The sequence below is a fragment of the Papaver somniferum genome, unplaced genomic scaffold (assembly GCF_003573695.1).
Source record: "Papaver somniferum cultivar HN1 unplaced genomic scaffold, ASM357369v1 unplaced-scaffold_21, whole genome shotgun sequence".
NCBI lineage: Eukaryota > Viridiplantae > Streptophyta > Magnoliopsida > Ranunculales > Papaveraceae > Papaver > Papaver somniferum.
Genome location: NW_020631041.1, coordinates 8706061 through 8723790, shown reverse-complemented (window position 1 = coordinate 8723790; position 17730 = coordinate 8706061). Strand labels below are relative to the sequence as shown.

Sequence of the window (17730 nt, the reverse complement as noted above, 5' to 3'; positions counted from 1 at the left end):
CCGTCCATGCACTCCCTGGCAGACACTTATTTTGATGCAGTTAAGAAGCAAATCCCATACCAATTTTCTATGTCCGCAAGAGATTCCATCCTGTGGCAGTGCAACCGTGTCAAGCATGCACAAGATTATTTATTGGCTGTACCCATCAGTGGGCTTAATCAGTGCCTTGGACCTATACATTTTAGAGTTGTACTTTGCTATCATCTTGGTATCCCATTTGTTAGAGCATTGATTGGTCGAACTCGCATGCGTTGCTACCTCAAGCATGTTTGTCAATTTTAGTGACCAAAACTATAAGTCTTGATTTCTAGTCTACTATACCTAAGTCTTGGACTAGGATAGAAAGTGTAGTTGAGCTCAAGGACATCATAGAGATTCATCATACAAGAAGAAGAACTACTCAAGGAACCGGTGTAACTTCTCGACAAAAAGGTATGTGAAGACTTGAACTTATCTATCACTCAAAAGTCTATCTATTCTATATCCTACTTCTTGAGAAAAAAGTCATATGATATATATAGACTATATATACACATTTGGTATTTCGAGCCGAGTATACCTCGCCTATCTATATCTCGAAATATGTGTTGGTAAGCTTTTCGCTTCAGTTGGGTTTATCTTTACCTAGTGACGAAAGTCATGATATGTTTCAATCACTTTAAAAATTGCTTTGACGAGAAATGGTGTAACAACTGTATAACGTCCTCTAAGAATGTTTCATTGATTGGAATGAGAGTTTAGATTACATAACCAATGGTGGACATAAGCATTGTTGTGGAAACACATTTATGTATAAGTCATATTCCTTGAACCAAAGTTTGCGAACTTTGTTGATCAAGAGAACCGGAAGAATGGCGTGAGCCAAGTCCGCGAACATCCGAAGTTCTCAAACACGAGAATATCTGCTGGAGTTGACAAACTGTTGCATGAAACTAAGTCTGCGAACCCAGTCCACGAACCGGCGAAGTTCTCATTCCCGAGAATTTCTGCTGGAGTTTGTAAACTCTGCCCGGTATCTTAAGTCCGCAAACCTAGTATGCGAACTTGAGAAGGTTATATATCTAAAGATGATTTCTGAACTTAAACTTAAAAAGACTAAGGAATGCAGTTTGCAAATCGTGGCTATAAAATTTCATGAACCGATTCAAGTGAATCAAATCATCTTTGCTTCAATTGTGTCTTGTGTAGTTACATAAGATTTCCTTGCAATTGAGCAACTCTCTAACTAGTTCATTTTGAAGTCACTTGAACTAGTTATGGTGAAGAAGACAAGACCTAATACACAACGGATTTTCAATGTCTCATTTTTTTATCAACTCGGTTGTGTTTTTTATTCATTTGAATCATGTGAATCGGTATCAACTAACTCACTGGATTTAACTCAGAACAGTTTCATGTGCCAGTGAATCAGAAACCGACAACTTCAAATAAACAAATGAATTGGGAGTGAGTCATTTTTTTTAGCCTAAGTTTGAATCTTGGCTCTCAACTGTCCTTAATCGGGACACAAAAACTAATTACGATGCATGGATCGTGATGCGGTGAAAAGGTGTCATTTCATGGTTCATGAGTGATAATAAAACAGAAGACCAATGCTATAGTGCCTGACACCTTTTTGATTTCCTTCATATATATATACATATATGTATTATTTTTTTTGTGGGATCTTCGGATATAAAAGATACCAAGCAAACCTCAAACAATTAGGACTTAATATCTTTAAGTTATATAAAGATGGCTAATTGATTTTACCTCACAAGATTCATCTAAATCAAGATTAGATCGTAATTTCATTGAACTACAAGGTCAGACGAAGGAGTACTCTTTGTATTTCTATTAATCTTATTCCTTGATCTATAGTTCTTCAATGGATGTATGGTGAGTGAGACGAACATTTATAATAGACAAGAATTATAATGGCCAAGATAAGATTCCGGATAACAAAAATCCATCAGGTAAAAGATAGTCTGACCAAACTTCACGAATCCCAAATGGAGCCTTCAAAGTCATAACATAATTATGTTTCTCAAGGAAACCTAGTTGCGGATGACGACTCTTACAGTAGAAGATGTACACGGTGCCGGGATTAAAAAACTTAGCTGCAGAAAATCCTCTATTTTTAACATGAACAAGTTTAGTTTTCTTAAAGTTCAAACAAATGTTACTTACATTCAAAGAAAGTTCGTGAACCAATTTCCATGTTTACCAATTTCCATGTTTACCAATTACTTTTGATTCCATATAATTTCTCTATTGTATAAAATAAACACTCTAACAATAAAGTTATTTCCTTTGATTGAACACATACAAATGGTAACCAAGTGATTGTGAAATTATAAAATGGTAATTTTATTATTAAAATGACTCTTCGTTTATTAAAATTTTGTTAGCTTCTACTCAATTAAAATGTCTCTCTTCGTTTCTAAATAATACGCTGGTTTTTTACATTCAAACCAGCCTATTATTTAGAAATAGAGGGAGTAACATATACTCAATTAGGAAAAGAATTCATTATAATGTTCGAATAATATGCAAATTATTCACTTTGTGAGAGCACTTAAAAGCGAATATTGGCTTCTCAAAAGTTCAACAGAATCCGAGTTGTCTATACGCAAGCTTGCGTCGAACAACCAACAGCCTAACTATTGTTATTTCAAAGTCCAATCCCACAACCTTCCATCCCCGAGTTACTTAAAGAATCCGTCAACATTAATCTTAAACCAGCCACATAACCGCGACTCATCTTATTTTGCCTTATGAGAGCACTATAGTAAAAAAGATAATTCTTCACACAACTACACAAATTCTAAAAGTTTACCACAAGTAAATTTTTGGGAAATTTCATTCTTTTACCCGGTGTAAGAGCAAGTCTTATGGTGGAAGAGTTCCGTCTTCCGTCTTTCACGGGAAAATATTCTGAACTCGCAGCGCGAGTTCAAAATTGAATTCGTGGCTTGATGTCCGTTGGATGATGGAGATATGACATCACCAAACTGTGGAGTTAACCATAGTTATCTATCCGGTTTTAAAATAAACTTCCGTATCTTTACCAGATATATCTCTTACCAGAATTTCGCATCCAATCTTTATTTTTGGTTCCAAGGATCTCTTATTCTTTTTTAAAAACCTAGAATTTTATTCCGTCACGGGTTCTTATTTCCATTTGATAGAATTTTATTCGTGCTTATGTATTAATTGAGACGAAATCAGCTCGCCTATACACATAAAAGTGATAAAAGATAACGAAAGCAAAGTCGATCAATAATTAGCAAGAAAACAAAGTCGCTCAACACTTCAATCTCTCAGTCAAAATCGCAACAAGTATTGATAGGTCTCAAGAAGAGATAAAACAAAACAGCATACGAAGAACTTTTAATTGTTTCTACATGAATCAATAGAATCTGGTGTTAGTATATTATTTTCGGGCAAAACTTTACTGAAGGTAGACTTGAAATATGACCAAAACATAAAACTCTCAAGAAACTTAAAAGGTATTCCTTCTCTAACTGAAAGAGTGAATCATCAAACGAGGTAGACTATTAGAAGTATCCATTCCATGCAAGCACTCACCTGCAATGAGTAGTTAGCTCTATCAGATTGCTAAATTTCAAGGCTTCATCTTCGAGAGATGCAAGTTAGTCATGACACAAAACATCTTAATTCAGTAAGTATTACTAAACAAATAAGAGATAAGAATGAAAATAAGCTAGGATAACGCTGTCGGAACAGAAGTGCTAAAAAGCCCTGCACCAAGAGAACATCGGGCATACAATAAGATAAACGAAACGAGAACAGACAAAATATAGCTTGGATAACATGGGGCATACAATGAGTAGTTTTTTCTTAACGTCGTCGGTTTGGTTTGGGTGGGTATCTTTGCAGCTTTTTTTTTTGTTGCAGCCTTGGAGTGACGTTTAGACTTATTTTACTCTACTGCTGCTTTGATTCGGCCTGCCTTCTTGCTAGTCTTTTCCTTCGAGGAGGGTCTCGTATGCTTATATTAACACCTGACGGTATTTGGACACTTGCACCACCTACGGTTCGATCCTTTTTGATAGATCTTTTCCTTCCTGCTAGGTGTCTTGAGAAGTTTTTGTTATTTTAGATTGATAGAATAGAACTATAGGTTTTCCAAAATAGTAAGAGATCCTGAAAAATCTCCTTCACGGCAAAACTAAGGAGTCGTTGGCGCCAAAAATAAAGATTGGATGCGGAATTTTGGTAAGAGATATATCCGGTAAAGATATGGAAGTTTGTTTTAAAACCGGAAGATAAGTATGGTTAACTCCACAGTTTGGTGATGTCATATCTCCATCATCCAACAAACATCAAATTGCGAATTCAAGTTTTGAACTCGTGGTGCGAGTTCAAAATTTTTTCCTCTTCCACGCCATCTCAGCATTTGGAATTGTGGATGGAAGTGCAAGTGTAATGGTGGAACAACAAAAACGCTAATCAGAATAGCGTTAGAAAAACGCTATTCAGAATAGCCCTTTATGCCATTAAGATTAGCGTTTTTTTTAGCCATTAGATTTTCAAGGGCTCGTTTTAAATCTACGGATAAAAAAAAGCGTTATTCTGATCAGTGCTTTCCGACTTCTAGTGCGCTATTCTGATTAGCGCTTTACGCTAATCTGATTAACGCTCATATGGATTCCATGGGACCTCACACGAAACCATGGAATACTGCTTGGACTTTTCATGAAAAACATCAATTTGGAAGTCACTATACTTGACATTCCACAATTTTTCCACACTTGGAATAAGATGAATTCCACCGTAAAACTTGCTCTATGTGATGTTTAAGAAAAAAATAAAGGCCGGGGCACACATCTCACAGCCTTATTCAAATCGAATCATCCACCCCTGGCTACAATTTTCTAGTCTTCTTCTTCACTTTCTCACTTCCACAAAATCCAGGGAAAACCTATGTTCGGTTTCCAAGTTTTTTATTCTATTGAAATTAAATCCAGCCAGCCTTGGCAATATACCAAATAAATATGAAGGTAATAAAATTTTAGCACTACACATAATTAAACATAATAAGTGCAGTGAATAATTCAAACTGAAAGGGAAAAACTAATTAAACATAAAGTTCAAATTAGAAAGAGCGCCGTCGCACAGTTTTGTGACCTACGGTGTCTTCCATCTTTAACCATTGGCGTGTGTTGATCGAGTTTCTTTTCTGCATCTTCAACAGGTACAAGGCTTTCATGAACACAGTGGACATTGTAATGATACGGATGTCCCAATAACGGTGTTATACCAGTGATGCCAATCATTCGAAAACTCTTCTTTGTCCGATTATAGACATTGAGACTTAGGGATCCTCTCGGACTTCTCGTGTCGTCCAGAATAAGTGTTTTTATGACTATCTCATCTGTCCCTTGGACTGGATGAACACAAAGATTCTTCTCTTCTTTGAACGAAGGAGGAAGTATTATCGTTTCCTCGCTCCAATTTGTTGTTCTCATCTTCTTCTCCGAATTGTCATCGTCAGATATCCATAACTTTACGATACAGGCGTCTACTCTGTCAATTAAAGCCATGTGTCCATCTACCGGTGTTATTGTAAACTTTTCATCCCGCTTTAAACCATCTTCTAATAAAATCTCAGGAGGACCAACGATGAAGTCTGGGATCTGAATGACTCTAAACTTTTCGTTTCCAACATCGAATGCCACAATCAACTCCTTATCCGGAGGTGTGATATCATCCACACCAGCGTTCCTCCAGTAAATTGAACCGTTTGCATAAACACCAGCAGATTCAAACAACTGAACGGGAGGCACCTCATCTATATTCCTCCATCGATTTCCTCGTCCTCCCATGGTAAGAACTTGGCATATATGCTGGACTTTCGAACTTGTTGAGAAATAGGCCTGGGGTATCTCCAGGACATATACTAGTTTGTAGGTTTTAGTCTTAGGATCAAATCCAAATCCATAAGTTGGCGTCTGAGCAGTATCAAAAACCCCCCTCCGCAGTAATGGTACGGGTGCCGTTTGTGCCCACGGAGTAACTTGTCGAGTCCCAAGGTTGTAGATACGAGTAGCAGTATCTGATTCGTCAATAAAACAGAACAAACCATGGATAGGCCGTGGTACGTTTTCGTCAAGTACCCATGGATGTGTGACAGTGAACAGCCTCTCCACCTTCAAACCCATCCTTGGGTGAAAAGAGTTGTACGGCTTTTCCGCAATACCTGGAGATGACCAGTTGTGGTTTTGATCGACTTAGATGTGACTCTATGAAAGATGAATCCTCCTCAATGAATGACTTCCAAGTTTTGGATACAGATTTGAACCGCACAACAGACTTGACAGGAAGGTTGAGAAGTATATCTTCTACAGATTTGTTATCAAGACGGGTTGAAAGTGCTTTTCTTCCCTCCATCTTTCTTCTACTGACCGGAAACAACACGCCAAAAACTCCAAAGAAAATTTTGCTTTTGATTTACGAATAATTTGATTAGTTTTGCAGAGAATACTCCAAGTGGCGTTTGGTTGCGAATTATATTTCTTTCCCAGTTCCCTTTTTAACCAGAAGTCCTAGATATAGAAGGATTCATTATAAGGAAGGCACACACGTATCACGTATGTGCATGCATGACGTACGATGATTCCCTAATTAGCCTAAGTTTCTCAAAATTGCCGATTTTGAGATGGTCCGGAGTCCGATTTATTTATTGTGTACGGTTTTGCCGCAATACCTGGAGATGACAAGTTGTGGTTTTGATCGACTTAGATGTGACTCTATGAAAGATGAATCCTCCTCATCGCGACTAATTTGCTGAAAAAACACGTATACTAAAAAAATCACTTAAAACTACTACAATTAACGAATACACGGATTTATATTGCTTCATCAGTTCATCATGAACGCTGGCATCATGCTTAACTCATGCAAGCCGGGAGGGAAGTGGCATTATAGTATGTATTGCTAGTACGCCCATTACCTTATAAACAGGCATATATTGCTTAATGAACTTAAACAAATCATGCATGGTAGGATTTTCTTATTCGATAGGTAACTTACCTGCAAACTCACTAGAAGTTGGTATAAATTAGGATTTTGCATCAATAATAAATAGTAATAAATTAAGAAAAAGTGATTTTAGGTCGACTGAAATCTCAAAGGATATTTGTGTTTAATGTTTTTTCTTTACAAGTTCCCCCAAAAGAGAATATTGATAAGAAATATCCATACTCCTCGTAAGAGAGTTTCGATACACATCATTGTTCCAGTCTTGAATATTTAGGATTTGTAAAATTCCCCGGTAAACTATCCCTTTTTCAAGAATATTTAATGGCATATCTTTTGCGAGAAACTAAAGCTTCTCATTAGGAAATTGAAAGCTCTAACTCTAAAGTTAATACCAAACTTTGTTTTGTTTTAAGAAGCCCTATCTTATATATATATTTTTCCAAATAAGAGGCTAACCTCGTTACATTGATTTAGGAGATCGAAAACCTTACTCTGATCAGAAAAGAAAATATTCATACAAGTATCCCCACCAATTCCACACCAATTCTATCTATGGTATAGTACTCGTTAAACAGGAGCCATCCTCCCAATTCCTTATTTTCAGATGTAACTTCTCTTTCTGCCATCTTCCCATCTTCATGCTATGCTAGAGTTATGCCGAGTGTTTTTGTAGAATCACATTTAGAATCAAGACTGATTTCTGAATCTTACTAGAACAATATACTGAGTTATTTGAAGTGATCTGGACACTGAAACTTGGAGTAAGATACTAAGACGGAGACAGTATCTTATTTGAAGTGATCTGTTCTTTTTCTATGTCTACCTTTACAATCTGAGTGGACTCAGTGATTCGTTTGAGATAAATCGGTATTGTTGCGAGAATGATTTTTGTGTCCGTCTCAACTCAAAGGTGATTAAGACATTGATCAAGTACAAACCACACATGAACCATGAGAAAAGGGGATGAGTAACTGAAGCCGGCTAGATGAAGATACATACTGTACTTAATTAACAAATCGAAATACTCCTAATTAACCAAAATTTGGAGTACATATATACTGTACTTAATTAACCATAATCCAAATTATGTAGTGCATACATAATTACAGGGGGAGATCTAATTAGTACATAATCCAAATTAAAATTAAGGCGCGATCTCAACAGCTTGGGAGGTGTCTGCATGCTTCCATCTTAAAACCAGTGGTGGTCTGGGTTGATCGAGTTTCTTCTTTTCTGCATCTTGCTGAATAGGTAGAAGACTTTCGTGAACAATGTGCACATCATAAAAGTATGGAAATCTCAATGCCGGTGTTATACCAGTGATTCTTAATAAAATTCTTTCTTTATCTCTTGAGTAGTTGAGGTATTCATTGCTTGCTTGAAATGTGAAAATTTTCCATTTTCAGCAATGATAGTAACCATAGGTTTGGTATCTATCCATTGGTCATATGCTGGTATGTCTTTTAAGCAAAACAACTCTTTATTGAATGTGATCAATCAATTTCGTTTGGAAGCCATTTCCAGAAAGTAAAATTGCACCGGTGGTGAGTCCCCACTCCACTCTTTGGTAGTGAGGTGAAATATGGCGTCTCATTTATTATTGGGAATCTTGCTCTGATGTTAGGCAAACTTTCGCTATTGATAGGGATTGTGGCATTATCCATGGGATTGGTGATGATGTTATAACTAATCAAGCCAAGTAAATGTATTTCAAAAACAACATGGATGACAGCGAATTACTGTAGAGGAAGCATATAAATGACTGCAAGCATCTGCATAAAAAGATTAATACTGCAATGGTAATAATGACTTCTAACATCATTACATGGTAGTAATAACTGTAGAGGAAGCCAATAAAAGTCTTTTTACCGCTTTTGGTATAATGAAAAACTCTCTGGTCTCAATCCCCACTCCTCCTTTGTATTGAGGTTTTAATACGACGCGTCCCAATTTATTAGTTGAGTTAGGTGGAGAGTTTCGCAAAGCATGTGCACTCAACTGCCTTTAGTTAATTTTTGGGGTTCAACTTCATTCTTTAGTTGAGTTGCAGCGATCGCGGTGGAGGGTTTGGATATTGAGAACTCAACAATCAACTATTTCCTTTCTTTATGTTATGCTGCTTTCTTTCCTTCCTTCTGAGGATCTGTCTTTCTCACTAACTGATCAATCTCTAGAATATGGCAAACAAAAATTCAGGGTAAATGGAAACAAGTTCCACATTGTTTCTCTGGTTGGCTCATTTTATTTAATTTTTTTGACTTGACATGAATTTTCTTACTACCATGTCTGTGTAGTTTATTTCGATTTTGGAGACTTGGTGGAAGTTCCAGTGGTGTTGCTCAAGATTATAGCGCAGGTGCCGTCACTAAGTTTAAGTATCGAGAACTTGAATCTGCCACAAATAATTTTGCAGTAGAATCTCTTGTGGGTGAAGGAGAACACGGGCGTACATACAAAGGCCGGTTAAAGAGGACTCGACAGGTTAGCTTGAATCTATTAGCCTCAACAAAAAATTTCGTGTACCAGTCAAGAAGTTTGTGTTTTTATTTGTATTGACTAATGTAGCAAAGTTATCTTCACAGGTAGTTGCAGTTAAACAAGTTAATGGGAAAACCATATCTGACATCTACCGCTACAGTGAACAGTCAATCCTTTGGACAATTCATTGGCGTAGCTTATTTCACCATCCCAACAATACATAGTCGATTTGATCGGGTACTGCAGTCATGGAGACCAGATATTTTTTGTTTATGACTTCATGCTGTTGGGATCCTTAAAGGACTATTTACATGGTAATACGATGGATTACTAGATCTCTTTCTTTCACTGACCTGATCACTCTATAGATAATTCAAAATTGATATCACTGTTTTTTTTTTAGATCTTCCGGCCGATAAGAAGCCTCTGGAATGGAATACAAGGATGAACATCGCATCTGGTGCAGCTGAAGGAATAAAACACCTGCATGATGAATCAAGTCCTTGTATAATTCATGGAAATATCAAACCCTAACATTCTCTTATGTGAAGGATATCACCCAAGGCTTTCAGATTTCTTCGGGTTTAAAGAACATATCACAGAACCTAAATTTACAAAGAATTTAAGCCTCAGATGTGATCGTCATGCACCTGAATCTGTTGGAGATGGTAAACTTACTAAAGAATCCGACATCTACAGTTTTGGCTTTGTCTTGCTTGAACTTATTTCAGGGCGCAATGCAGAGATGAAGCTTGATCTCATTGAATGGGTAAACTGCTTAGTTGTTTATTTAAGAGAAAGAAAAAGTCAATAGATGCAGATTGATAAAATACAGTCAGCTGATTTAATTTCTTGTGTGCATGCAGGCAAAACGTAAATTGGTGGGCGGTGAGGAATTCACTGCGGTGGCTGACCCACTACTGGAAGGTCATTACCCAGAGCAAGGCTTGTACCAAGCTCTTTATCTTGCAGCTGAGTGTTTACAAACTAACGGTCTCCGTCGGCCTCGTATAGGACATGTTGTGAATGTTCTATCAAATTTAGCTTCTGAAATTTATGACCCTGATGCTATCCAAATAAATCAAGCAGGTACACTGACAATTGGAAACTTTGAGAAGGAAAGACTAAGAATCCAATGGCAACATGTCTGTTTTTTATTCTAGAAATGTTTTTACTGTATTATTTTTCAGTTTTAAGTAAAAAAACCCATTTAGAAGAGTATATATCAAGTGCAAACCACAGATGAAGCATGACAAAAGGGGAAGAGTAACTAAATGAAGCCGGCTAGATGAAGAAGAGAGTTTCTTCCTAGTTGGTTTAGGCTTGGCCATTTTTGGTATCAGGGTAGGAAGAGTTTATACATGTTAAAGTGGTTGGATGAACTATTATACTTTTTTCTAAACCCATAAATTTTTAGCACTAAACAAAATACTGCAAATTAACCAAATTTGGAGTACATGCATACTGTACTTAATTAACCATAATCCAAATTAAAATTAATGCGCAATCTCAACAACTTGCGAGGTGTCTGCGTGCTTCCATCTTTAAACCAGTGGTGGTCTGGGTTGATCGAGTTTCTTGTTTTCTGCATCTTGCTGAATAGGTAGAAGACTTTCGTGAACAATGTCATCATAAAAGTAGGGAAATCTCAATAATGGTATTATACCAGTGATGTCAATCATTCGCAAAATCTTGGTAGTCCGGTTATAAATATACAGACTTGCTAGATTTATGCCCGTGCTACGCACCGGGCATTTTTTATTTATTTTTTCACTTCGTTCGCCCCTCACGTGGCAATGCGTTTTGGATTTGGGGTGCATGGGGAGACATTTTTCTTTTTTTTACTTGGTATGCAGCCCCGTGACAATACGTTTTGGATCTGATGTGCACGGGGCTTCGCGATGTGCTAAGCCATTTTTTTTTCTTTCAAAGAAATTGACATATAACCTTGCTATGCACTGGACTCGATAGTTGTGCATTGTGGTTCGATATTGCTACGAAATTACTCCAAATAAATATGTTATGTACCATGTGCTTTTAAGTTATTACGTCCAATTCACTGAACATGATTGATGCTTGGAAATCCTCAAGGGACTTGAGTGAGGAGGTAATTGTGGAAACCTTCTAGGAAGCCATAATGACAAAAGAAGAATAGAGGGTCGAGAGGGGGATAACAATGGCAGAAGAAGGAGAAAACACAAAGACCAGGTAAACACAGAAAGGAGGAAGAGGAGAAGAAACCCCAGACCAAAGTCAGAGTCGGATATAAATAGCACGGGAAAGATGACCGGCTTAGTAGGTTGACGGCACGTTCGGGGTATACTAACCGGCAATAAGCGGTTACCCAAAGAACGTGGTCACGTGGAGGCAGGAAAGTGGAGAACGTGGCAGCTAGGGAATCTGAAGCGGTTCTTATTCCATTCTCGTATGATTCGAATAGAATAAGAAAAAGCAAAATGTAGGTACACGAATTAGGCTCGCCACGTGTCGGACATAAAGAGAAGAAATAAGGATAGAAAATCTCACTAAAAGATCCTAGTCAGAAACTTGTCAATTCAAATGTCAGAGTTATCTCGTCGTCGATCGCCCCTGCGAAGTACAAAGAGAGTGAGTGCTGAAGCAAAGAAACTCGCACCAAGTTGAAGTATCCAACAAGATATCAAGGACGAAGTCATAAGGAACGAAGTAGGATTACTTGGCCGAAAAGATAATCCACGAGATAGATAAATTACGGAGCAAGAAAGAGACAGGTGTCCCGACAAGCCCATGTGAAGTAAGCGAAACAAGGGGAAAAACTTTATGAAAAACGGTCTGGGCAAAGTGTCAAGCGTTACTGCGAGAACTCAACGAGATAAAATGAGATGTGTTCCATTAGGGTTAGATGGCCTATAAATAGAGGTCCTTGGACAACGTAAAGGGGATCGAATTTTGGAAGAGTGGGAGAGCTTAACCTAGAGGAGATATTAGGATTTCTTTGTATTCAAGATCTTGTATCCTTGTCTCTTTGAATGATTCATCAATAAGAATTCTCGGTGTTTACTTTACTTAATATGTCTTAGATCTTGGTTACTATCACTTTGGGTGTGCTACTGGATTTCCAGTAGTTGCAAATGTCTTCCAAGTTTTGGATACAGATTTAAAACGCTTTTTTTTACTCGGTCAGACAGACAGATTTAAAACGCACAGGAGACTTGACGGGAAGGTTGACAAGAATGTCCTCTACCCATTTTTTATCAAGATGGTTTGAAAGTGCTTTTCTTCCCTCCATCTTTCTTCTACTGACCAGAAAACAAGACGCCGAAAACTCCATAGAAAATTTGCTTTTGATTTACGAATACTTTGATTAGATTTGCAGAGAGTACTCCAATTAAGGGAGAATATATGCCTCACTGGAACCTTTTATTTCTTTCCCATTTTAACAAGAAATCCTAGATATAGAAGGATTCAGCATAAGGAAGGAACCCACGTGTGTGCATGCATGACGGGTCATAGGTGATTTTTGGCTTACCTTGCAGTAAACAAGGATAAAACCAATGTTGTACTAGGTGCTAAGCGAGGTGAGGCGCCAAGCCCTTCGCCTAGCGACCAAGGGAAAATTTTGAAAACCACAAAATTGGCCACACTTTGGCGCCTTGGGCGCTTAATTGTCTAGGCGCCCCCTTGGACGACTAGTCTGTCTAAAGCGCCTAGGCCCAGTGCGCCCTTTACAACTTAGGATAAATTTCAACTAGTGTAAGCTCTTAACTTCCATCAAGAAATTTCTTCATGTTTCATTTAGTAAGTGAGTAGTCGTAAATCTCTTGCGATGCAAGAGTACAAAGTAAAAGTAATTGGTTTCTCTTTTTCAGAAACAAACCTTTGTGGAGTGCCTAATATAAACCAAAAGGCTTCCCATGTCCAATATTTGAGGTGTCCCCCTCCATCTTTTTTTACGAGAAATCCTAGATATAGAAGAATTCAATTCAGGAAGGCACCCACGTATGTGCATGCATGACGCGTCATAGGTGATTCCCTGATTAAATTATCCTAAGTTTCTCAAACATCATTAATAAAATGAGAGCTTTGTATTATCATAGTAAGATTTATTTTATTGGGGAACCTTGTTGCAAGTGTACAAAAGCTATAAGCTCAACTAATTTGCTGAAAAAATACGTATAATTTTCTTGTAAATGCCAAAAAAACACTTAAAGCTACAACTAACAAATACACTGATTTATCTTGCCTCATGATGAACGCTGGCATCATGCTTAACTAACATAGTCCTCTACTCTATTCACTAATGCCATGTGCCCATCTAACTGTAATAGAAAAATTTCTCCCCCCTGACGAGCACGTTTTTTTGAAGTCTGGGGAGAAGGAACAATGAAGTCTGGGATCTCAATGACTAAACTTTTCGGTTCCAACATCAAATGCCACAATCAATTCACTATCCCGAGGTACGAAAAAACTATTAACACTGTCATTCCTCCAGTAAATCGAACCGTTTGCATAAACACCAGTGCTTCCAAATAATCTAACCGGTGGCACCTCATCTATCTTCCTCCATCGATTTCCTCCTCCTCCTCCCACTCTAAAAACTTCACAACTATGTTTGACTCCTTTTGGATTCTTCATAGAGAGAGACGTGAGAGAATATTTCTCCCAAACACATACTACTTTGCAGCTGTTAGTCAAAGGATCAGATCCAAATCCATAACTCGGCGTCTGAACAATAGAAGCACCAATATTTAATGGAATGCATGTTTTTGCCCATGGAGTAGCCTGCCGAGTGCCAAGGTTGTATATGCGAGTACATCTAATATTCCTGTCAACTAAACAGAACAACCACCCATGGATGGGGTTTGACATACCAGCACGAGACCATGGAATTTTAACCTTATGAAGAGCCGCTCCACCTTTGAACCCATCCTCCGGTGAAGGAACTACAATGGAATCAGTGTCTCTAATCGTGGTGAGAAGTTGAGGATGTGCTTTTGATCTACTTAGATACGACTCTATAAAAGATGGATCCTCAATGAATGACTGCCAACTTTTGGATACAGATTTAAATCGCACAAGAGACTTGACAGGAAGGTTGATAAGTATATCTTCTGCTGATTTTTCATCAAGACGGTTTGAAAGTGATGTTCTTTGTAATTTATCTCTTCCTCTGTCCATCTTCTCTTGCAAAAACTCCAAAGAAAATTGCTTTTGATTTACGAATTCGTTGCAGAATACACCATACTGTTCTTTTATATGATGGTTGTCCAAATTCCTTTTTTAACTAAAAGTCAGGAGTGAATATAAGGAAAGCATGCACTTATATATGTGCATGCATGCATGACATGTCATAGGTGACTGATTTCCTAATTAACCTAAGCTTCTAAAAGGTGCGCAGATTTCCCAATCTGAGTTGATCAGTTTCACCCATCGCATATAAATAAGGATTCAACAAAGTTACAACTCTGGTAGGTATTTGAGATTTCAAACGCAGGAGGTGAGTTTGGTTCCATATTAATTGGTTTCTCTTTTCAGACCAACTAGAAAGAAGATAATGAATATGGAGGAAACAAACCTTTCAAACCTTCTTGATAACGACTCAATGTATCAAATACTTAGCAACCTTCCTGTGAAGACTCTTATGAAGTTCAAATGTGTATCCAAGAGTTGGGAATCACTTGCTCGTGATCCGTACGTCTTTCATTAAGCTACATCGATCAAAAGCACAACTTCAGCTTCTCATCATGATTTACAAGGGTAATTCCATAATAGTTTATTCACCGAGATATGGGTTCGAATGCGGTGAAGCGCTTTATAAAGCGACGATCCCGTGGAATGGAGATGTTATACCCAAGACTGTGAACGGGTTGTTCTGTTTTATTGATTCCAGACGTTCCGTATCCTGTGGTTACAACCTTGCCACTCAACAGAGTCTTCCATGGATTTCTATACCAGTTCCATCGGTGATAAAGCCTGGATATGAAATTAATAAAACTCCAACGTATGGATTCGGTTTCGATCCTTCAACTGGCCAACACAAGGTACTGTGCACTTGGGTTACATCTCAGCATGGCGCAATGACATTTGGGAAAGCTGACCATATTTGTCAAGTTTTTACCCTAGGAGAAAACCAATGGAGGACAATAGATGAAGTGCCACCGGTTAGGCCAGACGGAGTCTCGGTTTATGCAAACGGTTCGATTTACAGAAGAAACCGTGATGATTACTTTTTCAAAGCGCCAGAGGTCGAAGTCATCGTGGCATTTGACGTCGGAACCAAAAACTTCAGAGTGATTCCAATCCCAGACTTTGTCATTGCTTCTTCTGAGACTCCGGAAGACTCATGTCGTCACTTTGAGCAACTCTTACTAAAAGTAGATGGACACATAGCTCTGATTAACAGGATAAGCGAGAGTATGGTGAAGCGGTGGATTTCTGATGATGACAACATACAGAAGAAGACCGATGTGAAATGGGTTGAAGAAACCATCATACTTCGTTTTCAGTGGCCAAGGGGAGAACGTCTGCATTTTCGTGCAATTGAAGGAACAAAACAAATGATCATTAACAAAGCACCTAAAGTTGTGAATATGTACATCTATGACCGGGTTATGAAGAGATTTAGAGATATCAAAATAAATGGTTTACGACGATTCCCAAACCCATTTCACTATGGCATGTTCGCAACACATGAGAGTCTTATGCCTGTTCAAAAAAAGGAAAAGAATGAATACTAAAATCACGAATAATGACCTGAGTTCCAAATTCATCGGCACTAGATTTTTTATTGATAGAAAACAAACACACGGAAACATTACGGTCATATAGGCTGGTAGCTGGTCATAGGCTGGTAGCTTTTTAGTTGAATTATATTCATACTTTTTGTATTATATTTATAAACGAGATTTCTTAACCATCATTCAGTGGCAGGGGATAATAGAAGGCGGATACAACTATTCTCAATTGACAGCGAGCTCATTCGATATTCTTTTACTTCTATTTCACACAAAACTTTGCCCACGCATAGTGATTTTCGTTTTCCCTCTCTTATATTTCATATTTTGCCCCCATATAGTGGTGTTCGTTTTCCCTTTTATATTTTTGATCCTGGCTCTGCTCCGATCATTCTTGACACAGAAACTACTTAGATAAATCATCATATGGTAAAAGGGTGTCACTTCATGACTCATGAGTGATAGTAAAAAGGTGATTGTGATTTCTTAACTACAACAAGATAAGATAAAAGATCATTCATGGCCTACTTATGATCTTTCTCCTTGTGAAGTGCCTTGATTGTTTATATCTTGTGATCAATAAGTAGGGAATAAAAAGATTGAGCACTTACTTTGTCAAGTGTGCGTCCTTAATCATTTGAAGAGAAGTGAGAGTGTGAAAGATCCAACATCATAGCTGCATTCTTCCATGTTGCAATTTTTAAGTGAGTATCCATAATTCCATATGGACTAAGCCATGAGATTTCATGATGGGAACTATGATTTTATATCTAGCATTCTTCTAATATCTTTGACTTTGTTATTGGTGAACCTCTTGCAAATGTGCAAGGGGCTGTAAACGTTATATGGTAGCTAGCGTTGCCACTATTTTGCGAGAACATATATATGTGACGTTGCAAATACCAGAAGATCGATTAAAACAATAATAAATGCATGGTTATATTGTGGCAGTATATTGCTAATCCCACATCACCCAATACCTCCATCACCTTGTAAGCATGCTTATATTGCATGATGAATATAAAAATAAATCATGATGCGATTTTTTATTCAACAGATAACTTGCACTACAAACTCATTAGAAGTTGGTATTAAGTTTTATAGTTAGCTTATAACTTGTAATTAATTAAGAAAAGTTGAGTTTGAGTTGTCTACAAAATCCAAAAAATATCTATGTTTAATACTGAGATGGACATAACAATGTAAAGTAAAATAGAAAACTCCTAAAAGATTATAGAAGTTGGGTACAAAATCAAAGATCATCATCATCTTATATAAAAATCATTAATAGACTTCCAATATTCTCATTCATCTTCATAACTTCTACTCATGAATATGCCGCCTACCGACAATATATTGCAATCAAATGTTGACACCATCGTTTATCTTATTACTTCTTATCACCTCTAATGATTTTTATTTTTCTGATGAAAATCCCTTGATGGAATGAAGTCACACTTTCGTAGGTGGGATGGGTTATGAGTTTTTTTTTTTTTTTTTTTTTTTTTTTTTTTTTTTTTTTTTTTTTTTTTTTTTTTTTTTTTTTTTTTTT

At 37.4% G+C, this 17730-nt stretch overlaps 2 protein-coding genes across 2 annotated transcripts; one reads left to right on the top strand and one right to left on the bottom strand.

The window, feature by feature from the left end:
• The first annotated feature begins 9065 nt into the window (after nucleotides 1–9065).
• On the top strand, nucleotides 9066–10838 carry LOC113339406 (receptor-like cytoplasmic kinase 185). Its single transcript, XM_026584689.1, has 5 exons — nucleotides 9066–9184; nucleotides 9282–9468; nucleotides 9570–9779; nucleotides 9869–10234; nucleotides 10332–10838. The coding sequence occupies exons 4-5, from the start codon at nucleotides 9980–9982 to the stop codon at nucleotides 10626–10628; spliced, it is 552 nt and encodes a 183-aa protein (XP_026440474.1). The 5' UTR covers nucleotides 9066–9184; nucleotides 9282–9468; nucleotides 9570–9779; nucleotides 9869–9979; the 3' UTR covers nucleotides 10629–10838.
• Nucleotides 10839–13842: 3004 nt separating this feature from the next.
• On the bottom strand, nucleotides 13843–14622 carry LOC113339549 (F-box protein At3g61340-like). Its single transcript, XM_026584797.1, has one exon. It carries the CDS (start codon nucleotides 14620–14622, stop codon nucleotides 13843–13845), a length of 780 nt encoding a protein of 259 aa, XP_026440582.1.
• Nucleotides 14623–17730: the final 3108 nt, after the last annotated feature.

Excerpts from the sequence above, each read along its gene's own strand:
- LOC113339406 (XM_026584689.1), top strand. The coding sequence starts at position 9,980 with ATGGAAATATCAAACCCTAACATTCTCTTATGTGAAGGATATCACCCA. Across the intron at positions 10,235-10,331 it reads AGCTTGATCTCATTGAATGG|GCAAAACGTAAATTGGTGGG; the intron begins GTAAACTGCTTA and ends GTGTGCATGCAG.
- LOC113339549 (XM_026584797.1), bottom strand. The coding sequence starts at position 14,622 with ATGGACAGAGGAAGAGATAAATTACAAAGAACATCACTTTCAAACCGT.